We start from the raw sequence: 17,498 nt of genomic DNA on the forward strand, positions 1-17,498 counted from the left end.
TCTGGGCCCTAAATTTGGGCTCTGTTTCAAGCTTTATCTGAGCTCAACTCAGGCTCGGACCAGGCCCAAGCTGACTCAATGATATACCCTAGCCCAACCCAAAAAATAAATAAGCTCTATATTTAAATCCTAACCCGGTCTGAACTCTTTTAGGCCTAGCCCATAGCCCCACCCGATGGGCCTCAAGCTGGCGCAAGCCCATTTCCAGCACTAATCCTAGATTTTTTGAGATTATACATTTTGTATTAACGTCTTTAGTTGGCATCCATTGTGCATAAGTTGGAGTACTAAGTAGCAATCTATTGACGTGAGACAAGATATACTATGACCAATTAAACCATGCTAAGCTTCGAAAGAGTGAGCGGATTCTTGGATAAAGATCTTATTAGATTTAGATACTTTTGCCGGATTTTCTTATAAATTTTTCATTGGATGTAGCATCAAATTTTAGCTTGATTTTCATATTTATAAATGAATAATTCTAGCTTGTTTATTTATTATTAGATATTATTTCTAGCATGATTTTGTACTGGGTTTAGTGCTGGTATTAAGGGCCATGTTATATATATATATATATATATATATATATATATATATATATATATATATATATATATATATATATTGATATTGGATAAATCGTGACTTTTTATATATCAATGAAAAAGTCCTAGAAGAGAACTTTCATTGAAGGAAAGGTTCTTCAAACTAGTTCGCCTTCAATTTATATATCAATCTTCGAAGTTTAATTCTAGTCAAATTGCTCTTCACTCCTCATGCTGGATCATCTATTCCGTATACTCGGGCCAAACACCAATTTAAATAAAGTGCTGCATTCCATGAGAGAATATGAAAGCTCTAAGAAATCAAGCAAGATATCATAGTGTTTTGGAATTTCTTCAAAAATTTAAAATGAGCTTGAAATATTTTTGATACCACATTAAGTTCTTGAATTATTCAGATTCACATATTAGTTTCCAAATTACATCCATTCGACATTCCTTCTGGTTGTCTACTTTGTCTTTGACAATGGATTACCAACCCCTTTTTGCTCAGATAAATTAAGCAAACAAGAATAACTGGTCAAGTCTACTCATTCTTCTGTGACTCAAAGTTTTCCTTTAGCCATTTTGCTAAAAACACTTGCATCCACCTTGCGGTACCGGTTCTGCAGCTGCCCAATAAGGTTGTACACAAAGTCATCGACTTGGTCTTCATATTTCTCATAAAGCACTGGCAGGGTGTGAGCACAAACAAATCCTGTATCAAATGCAAGATAAATTAGAGATTCTGATGATTTCTTCTCCACATATTAGTGATGCTCTTTAGAGCATTCTGCAGCTATTTATTTGCACAAACTCGACCATATTACTTCTTTATCTAAAAAATTGCTCACTATAACTTAATATGTGGTGAGATGCCTGATCATTATAGATAAACATGAGTCTTGCCAAAAAAAAACAATTATAATCATAGCAATAGTTAATATTCCTTGTTGTTTTTGCAGAAGCATGAATACAATGTTGAAGAAAATGAGACCACCTTCCGCAAGTGATACCTAGCAGGAAACTAAATATATACACCTCTTTCTGTAAAGATACTTCCCTATTATATGTATGCATACAAATGCCCAAGAGCTTGACTAGGCAAAACTGATAAAGTGGAAGACAGGTAACGAAAAAAGAGGGAGAGTATATCCTCACCAATGTAAAGAACAGTCAGAAAATTGCACCAGCTCCCTATCACAGCAGCAGCCCACAAGCTTACAACAACCTGAAAAAAATGCTCAATGGCATTTTAAACTTTTGAAAAGTTTAGTTTAAATATGGTACAGAGCTAAAAGAAAAAAATATCAAGCCAGAAATTTAGAGAGAGGAGAATCATTGGCAAACTTGGTAGAGAACATAAAAAATTGCTGGTATCATGTAAAGCAACCATGCTTCTCTCTCTCTCTCTCTCTGGGGTTATTCAGGTAAAGATGATTTTTGGTCTCAAATTTAAAGTGATAAAGATGAAAATGTTTCAAATGATAGATGAAAGAATCTGTCATTTTTCAGGTGATTAATGGTGGTGAGAAAGAGAAGAAGTAATGCCAACATTATTTGCACTCACAATTCATGTTATTATTAGAGAGACATTGGATGGAAAGCATGACTTCCATATTAGACTAGGAATGAGAGCTCCTAGCTTGCCTTAAAAAATGTAATTATAAATCACGTTCCTTCATTGAACCTGTCATCCACTCCTGCTTTTGCTACTAGGACACCTACACCAACGTCCTTTGCTCTCGGCTTTATTTTAGTATACCTTAAAATATTATTTAATTGGAGAGGCTATTCTACAAACTGTTATATTACGTATGTAGATAGATTATCTATTAATTGAATTTATTTGCATAATATTTTATTGTACATTATAAGAAAGGATTGTTCCATGACTGCATAAGCCTACACTTTGACATAAATTAGGATTCTCCAACTGCCACCTGGCCCTCCAGGCTCCAAGAAAGGTTTTCTTACCTTGAATTGCCTTTGTGAGAAATTCAGCACAAACTAGGTTGATGTCAGGATGCCAGCCAACTTACTTTCCGATGAGCCTTCTTGGTTTAAAGTTGTGCTCAATAGCCAACCACATTTTAACTAAAAAGGCCTTGGATGATGATGATAATGATGATGAACATGAGGGGTCATAAGATAGTAGTATGTAGTGGACTATTGTCCTCAAGTCACTTACAACTCAGGTTGTACAGAGTAGAAGCAAACAGGAAACAGTCTCCATCACCCTTCTAAACCAACATTGGGCAATCTAGTAATCCATTTACTCATCACAGTTGTTGAATCAGACACCACCTCGATCTCTACCTTCTCTAATATTTTTTTTTTTTTCTGAACCATCGGTTGTTCCCAGTCAAAATACAAAGACCAGTTAACTGTATATGCCGAAAACTTGGCAATTCCATCAAACATCACCATATTCTAGAATCATATTAGGGATCCGATTACTTCTATACATGATAGATCAAGTTTTCTCATCCTTTTTTCCCTCTGAATCTTAAAGTGTAGATGTTTTATCTATTTTGAAACTTGTAATTCCAAATTCCAACAACCTTATTTGATGACATCCCACTTCTAACATCCTCCCAAGGCATTTTTTTCATCTGCACTGCTTTTTTTCTTTTTGGCCAACTTACCTTCTTATGGTGATCATTATGAGTATTTACATCAGGATTATGGCATTCCCAAGCTTATACCTCCTTTCCAACCAATTACTTGGGTAATTTTCACCTTACTGACCTAACTCATACGTTCAATACTCACTTTATAAATTCCTCTATAGTGTTAGTGAGCCCCTAGTTTCTTGTCAAGTGCAGTGATCTTTGCAAGTCATCTCATCTCCTTGATGTCTGGTTCACCTTCCTTGCTCTTGATTATTTGGTTACATCTTCCAATCAAGAACATCATATCCAGTTTGTCAATCTCTCGGCAATTGCAAGAGTCATAAAAATAACTTTAATTCGGATAATTTACCTCTAGCAGCTTTAAATGTGACATTTAAATGCCTAGTTCCAACATCATCAGGCATTGCATGGCATAAGTTGGATCAATGACTTATCTTCCGCTTTTGAATAAACATGCAAATGGCCCCTCTCTACCAAGTGAGCAAATAAGTGCCACCTCATCAACCAGCTAAGGGTTGAGCAATTGATTAATTGATATTGGTGCATGGCTTTTGATGTTCAGATATCACTAACGCCTACCACTTAAGTTTACGTCATCACGACAAGTTCAAGACAGTTTAGAAACAATTGCTCCACAAGAATTCATTCTGCCTTGAGCTTGATATTGTTGAAATAATTTTGAGGATGCCATGCTCAATTTCTGGCATTCAATCAGGCTTCTTCCACTTCAAGGATTTGCTCAATGTGAACCATGGAGAAGATTAAATCTGAATCACTGTGCTTTTATTACAGAATGACTAAAATATTATAACCCCATCCACCCTTGTCCGAACTATTTGGTGTTAACTATGATCAAATTAATATACTAAGACAAAACAATTAGTTGTACGGAAATATAAAAGAATCTGTTCTTATCAATGTTCTTGATGTAAATGTTTCCTGCCAAATGGCATCTTCCAAATTTAAAGATCAAAAACAACAAGAATAGCACACGAGCATGCAAGGGACAGGATTAAGATTGTAACATACCACAAGGGACTGTCTCAGGTTTCTTCCACATGCAACATCCTGAATGAATCCCAAAAATTGATTGATTTGTGCACCAATACAAACAGCAATGTTTATAAACAGTTCCTCAGGCAAAACAAGGCGAGGCACTTGAGATGGAGACCTGTCAAAAAGGACACATCAGTGTCTTACCTTCCACACTTTTTATAGTCAAATATTTCAGCAAATCCAATACCTGCTTAACATATCAGAAGCATTGGACCAGAGAAACTGAATAAGCATTCCAATAACAAGTGCAAAGCATAAGATTGTTAAAATGTTATACTGAAGCCACTCGAAGAGAACCCAGGTAGCTGTTGCACCAGTCAGGACACTCGACGATATCTTCTTGTTCCTCCACAACAAGACATCAGCAGCTACAAGCACAATATAGAATTTATCATTATTCATGCAAAAGAAAACATCTAGGAGCAAGGAAATCTTGATGAAGAAATGGCTCACATTTTCCACCACCCAAAATCTTATGAATAGACTTCTGGCGTCCAACTAGTTTATTCATCTGGGTGGGGACTGTGTTTTGCTCTTCTGAAAATCTCACAGATGTTTGCTTTGGGACATTGTTGGCAATGTTTTCCACTATGGTGTTCAAGATATTTTCAGCTGCATTCTGCAAGTGCTCAGGCATTTTCCCTTCTGTTCTAATATAAGCATCAAAACCAAATAAGGCAGTGCATTGCATCCATTTGCATGCAATTTTTAACATCAAACTACTTTTTCAGTGTCAGTCGGTAAAATTACATAGTACATTACAAAGCACAACTAAAAGATAGTAAAATCAGTAAACACATGATATTCAGAAATTTTAACAAGAACATATTAGGTTCCTCAGGGGAACAAAAACAACACGATTGAGCAATAAATGTGAGACAATCATCAAGAGAACTTTGCTGAAAACAATTTTAGAAAGGATGATTCCCTATTAAAAAGACCGGTTTATGCACTTCAACGAAAAAAAAAGGTGGAAATACAGAACATAACAAGAATAGTTACATATAAGATTTCAAATACCAGTACTGGACCTCACACCCATCTTTTGCCAGAAAGGTATGGTACCAGGTGGTCACATGTTGTACAAGAATGCATCCCATACCGATAAACTATGTACTAATGCCAGAAACCTACCAGAATTGTATGATACTATTCTACTGCCCCAATTCCGGCAGTATTTGACCTTGGATGCTTAAATGGTAGTGTCTTGCAGGAGCAGAAAAATCTGGTGTATCCCACAAAAAAGTTGAGGCAACCTTTACACATCTTACTTCTTTAAAAGGCAAAGTGATGTGGCATGTGCTCTAATGATTTGAGGAACAAGCAATGCGAGCTCAGCGTGAGGGAGCAGAAGCAGGATTTTTGCTAATTTAATTGTGGGAGCCTCAAGTTTTGATTTCATATAACTAGAAAATGTTCCATGACACCCTTTGCTTTGTATCAAGACACAAAGAAGACCCTAGAAGTCCTCTCGTACATTACATGTAATATAATGTTATATATTTTAAATAAAAAAGGATGTTATTTATTTGAAATATCTTGTATTTAGTTATTGACGTTAGTCTTTATAATGTGTTATAATAAGGGCTTTTCATAAGCCTTGACCAATGCTAGACTGGTGTTGGTGTTGGGCACGGATCGCATCCTTCTCGAGAGGGACTCCGCCATGGTGATTGAGTGGGTTCGGGGTCGGGGATATGATGCAGAAGGGCGCCGCTACTCCACGATGCCCGCAGATTGCTGGGAAAGTGTATTTTCTATCAGGCCACGCATGTATACAGGGAGGCAAATAATGTTGCATACTGGGTTGCCTCCTATGCAGCCCACCACTTTGGAGGTTTCATTTGGGCGAGCCACAGGTCAGTGTCTGTGCCCTTATGTAGTCTTCTATTTTCTGATCTTATTGGCCGTATTCACACCCATCGAGTGTGAGTCGTGGTTCTACCCAAAAAAAAAAAAGCCTTGACCAATCAAGTTTTATATGCATTATTTACCTCATCTTTTAACTCAATAAAAAGAAAAGGAATCATTGAAGATCAATATTTAAAGTCTTTGTACTCAAATAAATAAATGACTAACTCCAATATGATTGAAAACACAAAATAATACTTAAAAAGGGTATTTCTAGATACTTCTCTTTAGTTCAAATGGAAAATGGATGGGATCACTGAAAAGCTGCTAGATTTGGCTGAAACTAGCAAAATTGACCAAAACCGAAGCTAGAGATAAATTCTGGTTCTATCTTGAATAAAAACCTATCCATGCTGAACCTTGAGATCATTGTGTTTTAGGGCTTCTTAAATTGGCTAAGACTCATGGGTACCTCTAGAATTTGACTTAGACTTACTACTGAAGAAAACTAAACATTCCTAATTAATCCCATGGGTTAAAGATGGTTACATGGCTTCCAAGGTGTCTAATGGCACCACTGACATGAGCAGATATGGAAAGCTGTAGAGATGCATTCAGATGACTCCTAAAAATAAAAGGACTCACATGCCATGTCGTTGTCATTAGAATCAATATGATACTAGGGTATTACTGTTGAAATCATCTAATGTGGATACGATAGTTACAGCCACCAAATTTGGCAGCATGACCATGCTTTATTATTTTGGCCATAATTTCCTAATCGGACTCTAATTAAAGTGATTCAAGTTGAGCTAGAAAAATTAGCATTGGGCATAATGAAATTTGTCTCACTCAAAAATTCTAACCGTATAGTTGCTGGTGAAGCTTTAAAGTTGCTTCTAGCTGTGATACACCATTGCAAAAGTTTGAGCTCATCGACAACCCTGATCAAGTGCTATTACATAACCTTACTCTTTCTTTTATTTGAAGCACTCAAGAGATGCCCTAGGTGTTTCTAAAAGGGCAGCCCAGTGAATGAGGTTCCTGCCCTTGTGGGGTCATTTGGAGAGGTTGTTTCCGTGTTTCATGGCCAAGGAGATTTTGAATCCTTCAATTGCTCTTAGCATCACTGTCAATGCAGTGCACTCTTGTCCCACATCAAAAAAAGATGGTTTCTTTTTATGGTAAGAGAGGCAATGATGCTCAAGAAGATAAAACAAGAAAATAGAGACATAGTGAAATTATCCACCCTCATACCCAGCCAGTGTGTGGTAGAACTTAAAGAGAAGTAGCGGCAAATGAAAGCACTGAAAGGACAAGCCAAATCATAGAAACACCACCTAAGAATCAAGCCCTCAATCCGGCAAAACGTAACTGGTCAAAACCACATCAATGCCCTCTTTGCTGCACAGAGGAAGAATCAGTTGGTCATTTATTCTTGAGATGCAATTTCTCCAAAGTCGTATGGCAAAAGCTCATTTGGATCTTCCATAACTTGCCAATATCTAAAGACAATCTAAAAATTGTGGAGCACCTGGAGGCCAAAGCTTCAATCAAAGTCATCATTAGCCGCTTAGGACAGCCTAGTTGCAATGCTTTGTTGGTGCTTGTGGTTGGAAAGAAACAATAGATGAATAGACTCTTCCACTCCAGAGCAGAATCCAACAGTTTACTGTTGCAGCATTTCTTGTTTCTATTCAGAGGCTAAACTTCTACAGCAACACACATGCAGCTCAATACCTGCTCAAACCTCCTGCGCCTCGTCAAAGATGTACTGATCGAGCTTCTCCCGGTCCTCTTCATCACCCATCATTTTATGCAATTGCTCAACCACCCTCTTTCTGTTCCATCTTAGCATTTTGCCCACTTCAGGACACTTGTAGTCTCATCCAACACTGTAACTTTCTATATTATTTTATAAAACATCTAATGGGTTAGGACTTCCTAAATCTTATCTTAAAAAAAATGTGGACCCATTTCTAAGAAAAAATAAAAGTAGACCTTTTTCTTGCAGAATTCCCTTTGAACATATCTTGTGCATTCTCAGAATTCAGAGAAATTATACACTTCATTGATCTTTATCCAAGACAATAAATGTCTAGAAAGGGGGAAATAATAAAAACCATGCCACTCATGAACCTGTTCAGATCCTCCTGTCCACTAACGAAAAAATCAGACAGCGGCAATGTATGAATTTCAAGCACCTGAACATTCAAATAATTAGGGCCAATTCATTTCAACGTTCTCACTTCTAAGATTTTGTAAGATGGCCTAACTTAAAAGTTCCAAACTTAGATTTTGACACAGAGAGAATATAGTTTTACAAATATTAACAAATAGAATCCCACAACATCGACCAAATCAAGAAACACAAAAATCAAATAGATCTCCAATTTCTTCTGATCCTCAGACCATTCTACAAAGGAATACCGACATAGCATTAAAAATTAAAGTTTAAAAGCAAATACAAACCAAAACTACAAAGCATAAAAGGCAAAAATAATAACAACAACAATAATAATAAATAAATAAATAAAACAGGCAGAATCAGATGCTTTGGCACTCTAGGATTGTTAAATGCACAAACGATTGCACAGATTTCAAGCACAGCAACCCAAAATCAACCACGAAACATTCAAAATCAGAAGACGAGTCGTTCAAACGAACTCTGGCATCCGACATTAACCGATACTTTCCATGCAACACCAACTACGTCGAATCACCAGAAACACAAATCAACAAGTAAGAATCAAACGTTTCAGAAGCTCGGCCTCCTAAAGATCAATCTCATGGACAAATAGATTATAGGGGAGAGAGAGAGAGAGAGAGAGAGAGAGAGGACTCACCGGAGGAGAGACCGACAGAGAAGGGTGTGGGACGAAGCAGGATTGGATTGGTTCTTCGTCGGAGTGGGGGAGATTTAAGGAGGGGGTGGCGATGGAGACGAGCGGAGGGAGGGAGGGAATCCAACGGTCGGCCCAAACAAGGTACAAAGGAACAGAGCTCGATATGTGCAAGGGGGTTATGCCCGTTACAGGGCGGAGGAATCAAAGTCCTTAGGGGCTACCAATTCTACACGTTCAACATTAATATTCGTGTTCACAGCTAATCGGATCAACACGAATCTCTATGTCATTCCTGTACTACAGTCGAGCCCGATGTTGCGTTTTAGTTTCCGGTACGTAACGGACGGAATCAACGAGCGGGAGACTGCAGACGCATTGACGGGTTGGTCGGAGTAATGCTAGGAGGCCCCCTGTTCTAGTACACAAACAAGTATTCGGTGACGTGGTGAAAGGTGATTGGCGAGATCTACTTTTTGTGTGAATAACCGGCGCCGCTTAGCTTTTTGCCTACTTGACTAAGTCCAGTGTCCAAACTAAATTAGCGACTAATTAATTAAGATTATTTGCGGTAAGAATGGGAACATGGGGCTTTAACACTTGGTTGCAAGATTTGCTGTTGATATCGGGATTTGTTTCTTGTTGGGTATATTCATTGCATCAGTTTTGCTAAAAGGGGAATTTGTTGCTGTGGGATACGGTCCGATTCACTGTCTCGGTCAGCGTTAGCCTACTGCATGCAGGAGTTCGAAAATTAGAAAAAAAATCATTCTAACTTATAATTTTGTCTTATGGTGTAATGAGCTCCTTTTCCATTATAGATTGCCATTTCGGGGATAAGGTTTTTAGATTTTTCAAAGATGATGTCAGGATCGGCCCGAGCCCTAGACGACTGAGGCGGTCGCCTAAGGCCCCGGACCAATGGAAGGCCCCCGGAAGGCTGACCAAAAGAAAGCAAAGATTCCGATCTGGAGCTGGCTACGAGTCTTCCCCCTCGATGGAAGGGAGGTAGAGAGTTTCCTGGCCTGCAGAGGGGTAATTTGGAAAGTTGCGATTGAGGCGGTCGCCTAAGGCCCCGGGCCAATGGAAGGCCTCCGAAAGGCTGACCAAAAGAAAGCAAAGATTCCGATCTGGAGCTGGCTACGAGTCTTTCCCCTCGATGGAAGGGAGGTAGAGAGTTTCCTGGCCTGCAGAGGGGCAATTTGGAAAGTTGGGGACAGTAGTTTTGTTTTGGGTGGGGAGAGAGAGAGAGAGAGGAGGGATTTGGTTGGCTTGATAGACGCCTGAAGCCACTCTTATCTTTCATCCCTTCTCTTTTTTGGTTTTGGTCTTGGTTTTCCTTCCCTCACATTACTCCTGATCCAGCTGGGCCATCCGGAAGAAAGATAGGGGGATTGGAGATGGTCTTCTTGGAGGGTGGAGATTCTTTTAGTTTTCTCCTCTCGGTTTCTTCTCCCCTCTTGGGTGGTAGAGAGAGAAAAGGAGGGAGGGGGTTGAATGGCTGCTGTGCTGTGATGTTGCAGTTGCCGCTTGGGTACTCACTTGAAGGGGAGATGGTGGGATGGGGTGAATTTCCCATAATAACCCTACTTTCTAGTTCCTTTATCTTTTCTTTACCTTGACTATGAAGTGCCCTGGGATGACCTTTTCTGACATGGTAAACAGTATTGTCAAGCATTATCTCAGTTATTTAATCAGTTTCATGCCCTTCATTTAGAGTAATTATTTTTATGTACTTCCATTCAAGAATTATATTAAATTAAAAAGGCTTCTTGTCTATTTTTGTTAGATTCATGTATCTTTGTTGAAATAGTGTACTTGATAGCTATCTATTTTTATATATTTTTTAAATATTTTATATTTATTAAAAAAATTATTATTAAAAAAAAGGCCTTGTTCATTGGATTCGCCTTAGGCCCCAGAATGTATTGAGCCGCCCCTGTGTCAGTGTAACATTGTTTTCATTTGTAAAATGTTGTATGCTTGTTAGGTCCCATGTTCTAAATCTCGGTAGGATAAAGAGGTGTCCTGGATGTACCCTATGAGAAAATGAGGTAGGACTTTAAAACTCATCCACATAGGAAGAAAAAAAATAGAAAGAGAGATTCTGCAATGGTTATCGGATATATATAGGTTATCGAGAGGTTGTGGCATTTTTAAGGTCATTTATGCCTATTGGGAGACGAATATGGTTGTTGATTGGGTCGTGTTCTTTGTTGCTCAGTATTTGGTAGGGTTTTCTAGGAGAACCACGAGACTACTTCTCATTCTCTTCGTCAAATTCTTTTTTTGATTTTCTTAAATGTACTCATACAAGATCAGTATGAGTTACCGTTGTATAAAAGAGAGAGAGGAGGAGAAAGAGAAAAGATAGAATAAAAAAGAAATAAAAAGAAGAATATAAAAAAGGAAAAAATAAAAATAGAGAAGGGAAAAAAGAAAGTAAGGGAGAAGAAAAAGAAAAGAATAGAGAAGGAAAAAAAAAGAAAGAAAGAATAAGAAAAAGGAAAGAAAGAATAGAGAAGAAAATAGAAAAAAAAAAAAAAAGAGAAAGAAAGAAAGAAGAAGAAGAAGAAAAAAAAAGCAAAGAAAAAAAAATTAGAGAAAAGAAAAGGAAAAAGAAATAGAGGGTACCAATCGAGATGTTCAATTAGATTAGGATTTGACAATATCGTGTCAAATCTTAGAAGGGAGAAACTAAGGTATCTGTCATCTATAAGATTAAAAATCTTGATCAGGTCTACATGTTGGTATTATTTATAGTCAATGCAGGCATGTGCAAGGTAATAAGGTGGGAAAAATTTTGAGAATCATATAAAAATTGAAAAGAATGAAAATTTAAAACAATGATATAAAAGTTTCACAAGAAAATTGAACATGTAAAACTAGTATGGCTTTTTTCAAACCATGCTCTTCCAAGAGTTTTGAGTTGGTTTTAACTTTTTCTTCTTTTTTTTTGGTCCCAAACTTTTTAACCCCTAATGATCAATTATTTTTGAGTTAGAGAACTTGATGCCGATCCTTGAAATGTCCTATTATATTATTATATTATTATTGATAATAATATTTTTATTAAGTATTACAAGAGACATCTGAATTATTTGTATGTGTATTGAGTAGGGTGAATGGCCACCTTCTCAAGATTTATGTTAATTTTTAATTTATGTTAGATAATTATGATAATACTACTTGAATTTTGGTTGCTGCAATTCTGTTTATTTCTTTAGCAAGAAGCCAGGGTAGATTCATTTAACAAAGAAGTAGGTATTTAAATAAGAAAAAAAAAAAGAACATGAGCATTGGTTTTGAATATAATAAACAAATAATAGAACAATGTCATGATATAACAACCTGAGAAATTCCATAACACTAATCTTCAAATACTTTACTGAAAAATTTTGCCCACAAGGAACCTCCCACTCGGCAATATTATTTGTTCAAATCTAATGTGTCAAATCATTGTTCTTCTATTCTTGTGAGCATGAAATCATTTTTGAAGTTAATACTTAAGACATTTTGCAAGGGGAAGCCACATTGGGCAGGTTATTTGTAGACATGGATGGTCAAATTAATTTTTTTTAAGGAATACTAACAATTTTCAAATGAAAATTCTGAGGCAAACTTAAACTACAAATCAACACATGCCCTCTAACTATTATTGCTTGACTTGGTTCACCGCCAAAAAAAAAAAAAAGGAATAGAATGATGAGATTGTGCTTTTACCTTTTAACAGGTACCCTGGATAACAACACAAACATTTCTTTTTTTCTTTTTTTTTGCTTTTTTTATAATTTTGGATGTATTATAAGCTAGTTCATTCATATGGTTTAGAATAATGGCCATTATATCAGTTTTAGCAACCTCCTTTAGTAATTGCTATAAACTTATAAGAGCCATCATATAACAAAGAAGAGTGACATACTCACTGATAAATTAATATTTTTTTAATTTAAAATTTTATATCATTTAAAAATGATGTATGTTTCTGTATACATGGTTATATATTCAAATAATGCCATTGTTTATCATTTCGACGGCTAGACTAAGCAATTTTACAATAGCAACTTCTGATCCACAAAAAGTTCAGCTAGACACTAGATTAGATGATTAATTGTTGTAATCTCAGTTTCAAGAGGTTCCACTCATCGGAATTTAATCTCCCATTCTAGTTGTCCAAAAAAAAAAAAAAAAATCGTCCTTCAAGTGTCAATTGGATTGATCGATTCTTCTATTCCTTCTAATCAAGAATGCCAAGAACAGGGATCCGGGATTCCACTTGCAGCTCAATGGGTCAAGTTGAGTTCAGGCTATGTTAGGCCCATATTATAGCTTGATACAATCATTTTTTGGGTGCCCACTCTGGGTCTTTTTCTAGCTAGATTAGGCCAAGTCCAGGAGTGGGATAATCCCAACGTAGCTTGCAACTTTAATCATATTTTGCTCTCAAACCAGCAACTCTTCTCCAAATCATAAGAGGTTGTGAGATAAATCTTATTCCAAAAATTCTTGTGGTTTCAAGAACCTTTCCTCTTCTCTCTCATTTCAGGTCAAGAAGATGTGAAAGTGTATTTCTCTCTGGAAGAAGCGAGAGAGAAGAGATAATTAGGATTAGGGTTTTGAATAAGACGGCCTTTGCATTTTTCATTTTTATCTTTTTCCTCTTTTTCCAATTATTCTGGTGTATTTGCCGTTATTTTCTCTATGAATATAGTAGCTAAATAACCCCAACATGTTGTAAGAGAGATATTATAATAATTGCTCGATTTTCTGCTATTTTTTCTATCTCCATGTGTAAATATCTCAATATGAGTTTACAATCAATAACATCTCCAGCATTGAGAGTGAGGATTAGTCGAAGAACATCATGCACTGATGGTTGGTGACTCCTATTAATTGATGAGTCTTGAGAGCAGCCTATACTGCTTCAGTCAAGTTAGAGGCTGACTCATAGTTCAGTAGTAACTATGTAGTGCTATCCCCATTGATTTGACTCTAAAAACTTCAGCCACAAGGGACATTTGTAGCACCTATTCTTTCTCTGTGCTAGCTCCCACTGCCGCTTGTTCCATATCTATTGCTCTGTCATTGCTCTGTTTTGTTCTTCTAAGGTAAGTAATCTCAATCCTGCAGCTAGTAAAAACATCAGAGCCCTCTTTGTTACATATAAGCAAGCTTAGACTGTATTATACCTTTATTATTTTTTTTTTTTTGAGATCAAAGATTGCATCATATGAATTCTTATCCACTATATATGAAACAATTTTATCAAGAGAAAAAAAAATAAACTAACAATTGCTAGACATATATGCTGATGCAATCTCTTTCTTCTAATATGTGTTTAACTGGAAAAAGAGGAGCCACAGCTGATGTAATTGTTTCTTTAATTTGAGGGAGATCAATAGAATCATCTGTGGGGCAAGAGGCTCAAATTCAGATTTGTCTATCATCACAAAATGCATTATATTTTTCTAGCATAAATTTAAGGGCACCAAAGGTGCTCCAAGATCCTAGGTGACTAATAGCCGCTCTACTTTCCTAGTGCATAGCATATGCCCATTGCTATCAGTCCTCATTATTCATGCCTTCTCTCATGAGCATAACAAGTGATGATGTCTAGTTGGTCATAAATCATAGCCATGTATCAGCAATTGGACTGATATCTTGTCATTGGTTCAGAGTTACATTAGGAGAACTCTCTACACTTACAAGCTAAGGGGCGGAGTATATATACTTGGAGGGTGAGGTGCCGATGTATCCAAAAACTAAGGAGTCATGAAGGAATTCAATTTTTTCTTGGGTGCCGATGTGACCCTGGCCTTAAAGAACCAAAAAAAAACTTTTTTGCATTCTAGAAATGCTGAAGATTTCACCATGTGAGCGGTCCATGCTGCTGCACTAAATTGCAGCTGTCAAATTCTTCACCGGAACTTGGAAGTATAAACTTCAATAATTATATGCAGTTCTTTTGGACTTGGTCCCTTTTTTCCTTCTTAATTTTTTATTTTGCAGTGGATTGAGTAAACGTCAAAAGCCACCAGAACTGCAATTATGAGGACTTGCTTCAGCCTCTCCAAGTTCCAACCTGTACCCATAAAATATTGTAGGTGAGCAGATATTTTCTAAGGTATAATACCAACTCCAATACGTCTATAACTTAAAAAAGACAAATATGTAATAGAAATCTTCTGCAAGGATCAAATGATACATTCTTATATAAATTTAAGGAAGAAGATGTACGAATCCCATACTTTAGCTAGAAAGGAGAAAACTATGAAAAAAAAAAGCCTTAATTAAGAGGAGTGGATTGGTTAAAGTTGTAATGATTGACTCCTAATGTAAGCTATCTAAAGATATCTTTTGCCCTGAAGATATAGACAAATGCCTCTATGCACTTTTTTTTTTTTTTTATCGAAGGAAGGTGCAAACCACCAAATTTATTCGAAAGAAAAAGTTACAAGATGTACAAAAGAAGTGGGGAACAGCAGAAGGACTAAGAAGAGAAGTTCTAACAGCCGTTTGGAAGCAGACAAAGGAAAACTTAAAAAAAGCGGAAAACCCATAAACAAGCAGGAAGGGAAAGCAGAAGTCCTCTAACACAGCCTATTCATTATAAACAAAAGGACTCCCAAGTTTTGATTATTTGGGTTTCTTTGTGGTCTCTCCTCTCTTTTTTTATTTACTTAATTGCATGCTTGAGTATGGTGAACCTGATACAATATTCTTGGACTAGTTGGGTGGTTGGCACTGGCATTATGAGAACCTGTTCGGGCGTGTGTTTGGTTCCACATCGACTATGAATTGAGTAGATTTTGAATATTTATATAGGACCAGAAATCCAAATAATATCTTGTCACTAGTTTTTCGGAGGATATTCTAGGTTATTATAAGCAATATCATAGCAAATCCGGTCGATAGTCCATGTAGATTAGGAGACACTGCAGCAGGGGCCAATTACGCTAATCACAGGCTGATGATGATGTTTGTGATTAAATTTATGATACTTGAGAATGAATTTGTAGCGGATTTAAACGAGAGTATGTGAGAACTTGGCTATGCACTGTATAGATATTAGGTTTTTATATAAGGCAAAAAAATTTAAATAATATCTTTCAGTAATATTTAGACTAAACCAATGCTATGCTGAAATGAAACCAGTTAAACACTATCAATGCGCTTTAAAATCACTAATCTCGGCTCATTTTTGAAGTAGACGTTCAGTTTAACCCACATACTGGTGTCAAATCATGCTAACTGTGTTAATTCTACCACTCAACAACTTAGCTTTTGGGGGTCCTTTCTCTCCAACAGTAACTTCCCTTCGGTCTCAAGTAGTATTAGACTGAAAGAAAAAGACCCTCACCTGCTACTTTGATTTGTGGACTAATTTCAAGAAGATAGCATCATTCCAACCTTGTCTTAGCTCGTCGACAACTTATGAAGATAGCCCTCCAAAAAATCATGAAGAAATGGAGAAAGCCCACAACCACCAACTTCCATACAAGTTTCCCCCCAGTTTCAAGTAGACTAACGTCATCCTAAAACCGGTCCACAGGAGTGCCTTGGTCTTGCGCTTTCTGAAGTGGCGGAAGGCACGAGGCTGGACAAAGTCATGGGGATATGTGTGTATGTATGTATATATGTATATATGTGTGTATGTATGTATATATATGTATGTATGTATATATATGTATGTATGTATGTATGTATGTATGTATGTATGAGGACAGTTAGTGGTCAATGTGGAATTTGGAATGTATGTATGTATGTTTGTATGTATTCATGTATGTATGTGGTCAATGTGAAATTTGGAACTTGGAACTTGGACACAATGAGATACATTCTAGGAGAACATTGAAATTTTTTGTAGTCTCAATACTTCCATCTTGGAGAAGATTTAGCTGACATCTTGTTTGTACAATAGTAGATGTTGGCCAACAATATATCAAACAATTATGTAAGCTAACAAATACTAAAATATTTTGCAGAGACAATATTAAACATATAGATAGAGAATTTTCAATCACATATTTATTTTCTTTAATAACTTTTATTAATAAATTTTAAATTTAATATTCTAGTATAGTTGCTAATCTTGAATTTGTCAAATCTGCCAATATTTTGATATCTTGATTCTAAAATACCAGTTGAGATATCAAAATTTATAGTTTTTCCAAAACTTCGCTATCTATTTGTATCAGCAGCCATAATAAACTAAGATTAATTTCGATTCATCTCCCTCTCACCTACCATCAAAAAGACCATATCCTAGCTTCAATGGGGGGAAAAATGTACAGATTTTCCTCCTTTGGTCTTGAAATCATCTTTTAGATAACTAAAAATGAGACTCAACAATGACGCTAGAACCTAGCAAATTAATGATGGGAATATTAGTACCACTCAATATCTGCCAAAGTTAGAATGGAACCTCCACCAAATGCAATGAATGGGCAACTATTCAGTTTGTTAGCTTAACCTTCAAAAGCAGTGTTTTGGGGGGAAAAAAAGAAAAAAAAAGGGGAGAAAAATCTCCATTGTTCTAGCAATATCTTATCCCTGAAAACTTTGTGTAA

The 17,498-nt window shown here is 36.5% G+C and overlaps 1 protein-coding gene across 3 annotated transcripts; it reads right to left on the reverse strand.

The window, feature by feature from the left end:
- Positions 1-866: 866 nt before the first annotated feature.
- LOC103722883 (reticulon-like protein B8) lies at positions 867-9,049 on the reverse strand. Of its 3 annotated transcripts, none has more exons than XM_026799887.2 (6): positions 8,932-9,049; positions 4,688-4,879; positions 4,422-4,602; positions 4,208-4,349; positions 1,704-1,773; positions 867-1,260 (listed from the first exon to the last, which is right to left on the reverse strand). In XM_026799887.2, exons 2-6 carry the CDS (start codon positions 4,869-4,871, stop codon positions 1,109-1,111), a joined length of 729 nt encoding a protein of 242 aa, XP_026655688.2. In that variant the 5' UTR covers positions 4,872-4,879; positions 8,932-9,049; the 3' UTR covers positions 867-1,108. The 3 variants fall into 3 exon arrangements, with proteins under 3 accessions (XP_026655688.2, XP_026655689.2, XP_008811812.4); XM_026799888.2 differs by having other exon boundaries at positions 4,512-4,602; positions 4,688-4,884; XM_008813590.4 differs by having other exon boundaries at positions 4,688-4,884.
- Between the last annotated feature and the right edge of the window lie 8,449 nt (positions 9,050-17,498).

Source organism: Phoenix dactylifera, chromosome 16, assembly GCF_009389715.1.
Source record: "Phoenix dactylifera cultivar Barhee BC4 chromosome 16, palm_55x_up_171113_PBpolish2nd_filt_p, whole genome shotgun sequence".
NCBI classification, from domain to species: domain Eukaryota; kingdom Viridiplantae; phylum Streptophyta; class Magnoliopsida; order Arecales; family Arecaceae; genus Phoenix; species Phoenix dactylifera.

Bases quoted from the DNA above. Each gene is read 5' to 3' on its own strand.
- LOC103722883 (XM_026799887.2), bottom strand. From the start codon at position 4,871: ATGCCTGAGCACTTGCAGAATGCAGCTGAAAATATCTTGAACACCATA. The intron at 4,350-4,421 runs GTATTGGATTTG...CCTTTTTGACAG, and splicing joins GCTTCTGATATGTTAAGCAG to GTCTCCATCTCAAGTGCCTC. The intron at 1,774-4,207 runs GTATGTTACAAT...CATTTTTTTCAG, and splicing joins ACCTGAGACAGTCCCTTGTG to GTTGTTGTAAGCTTGTGGGC.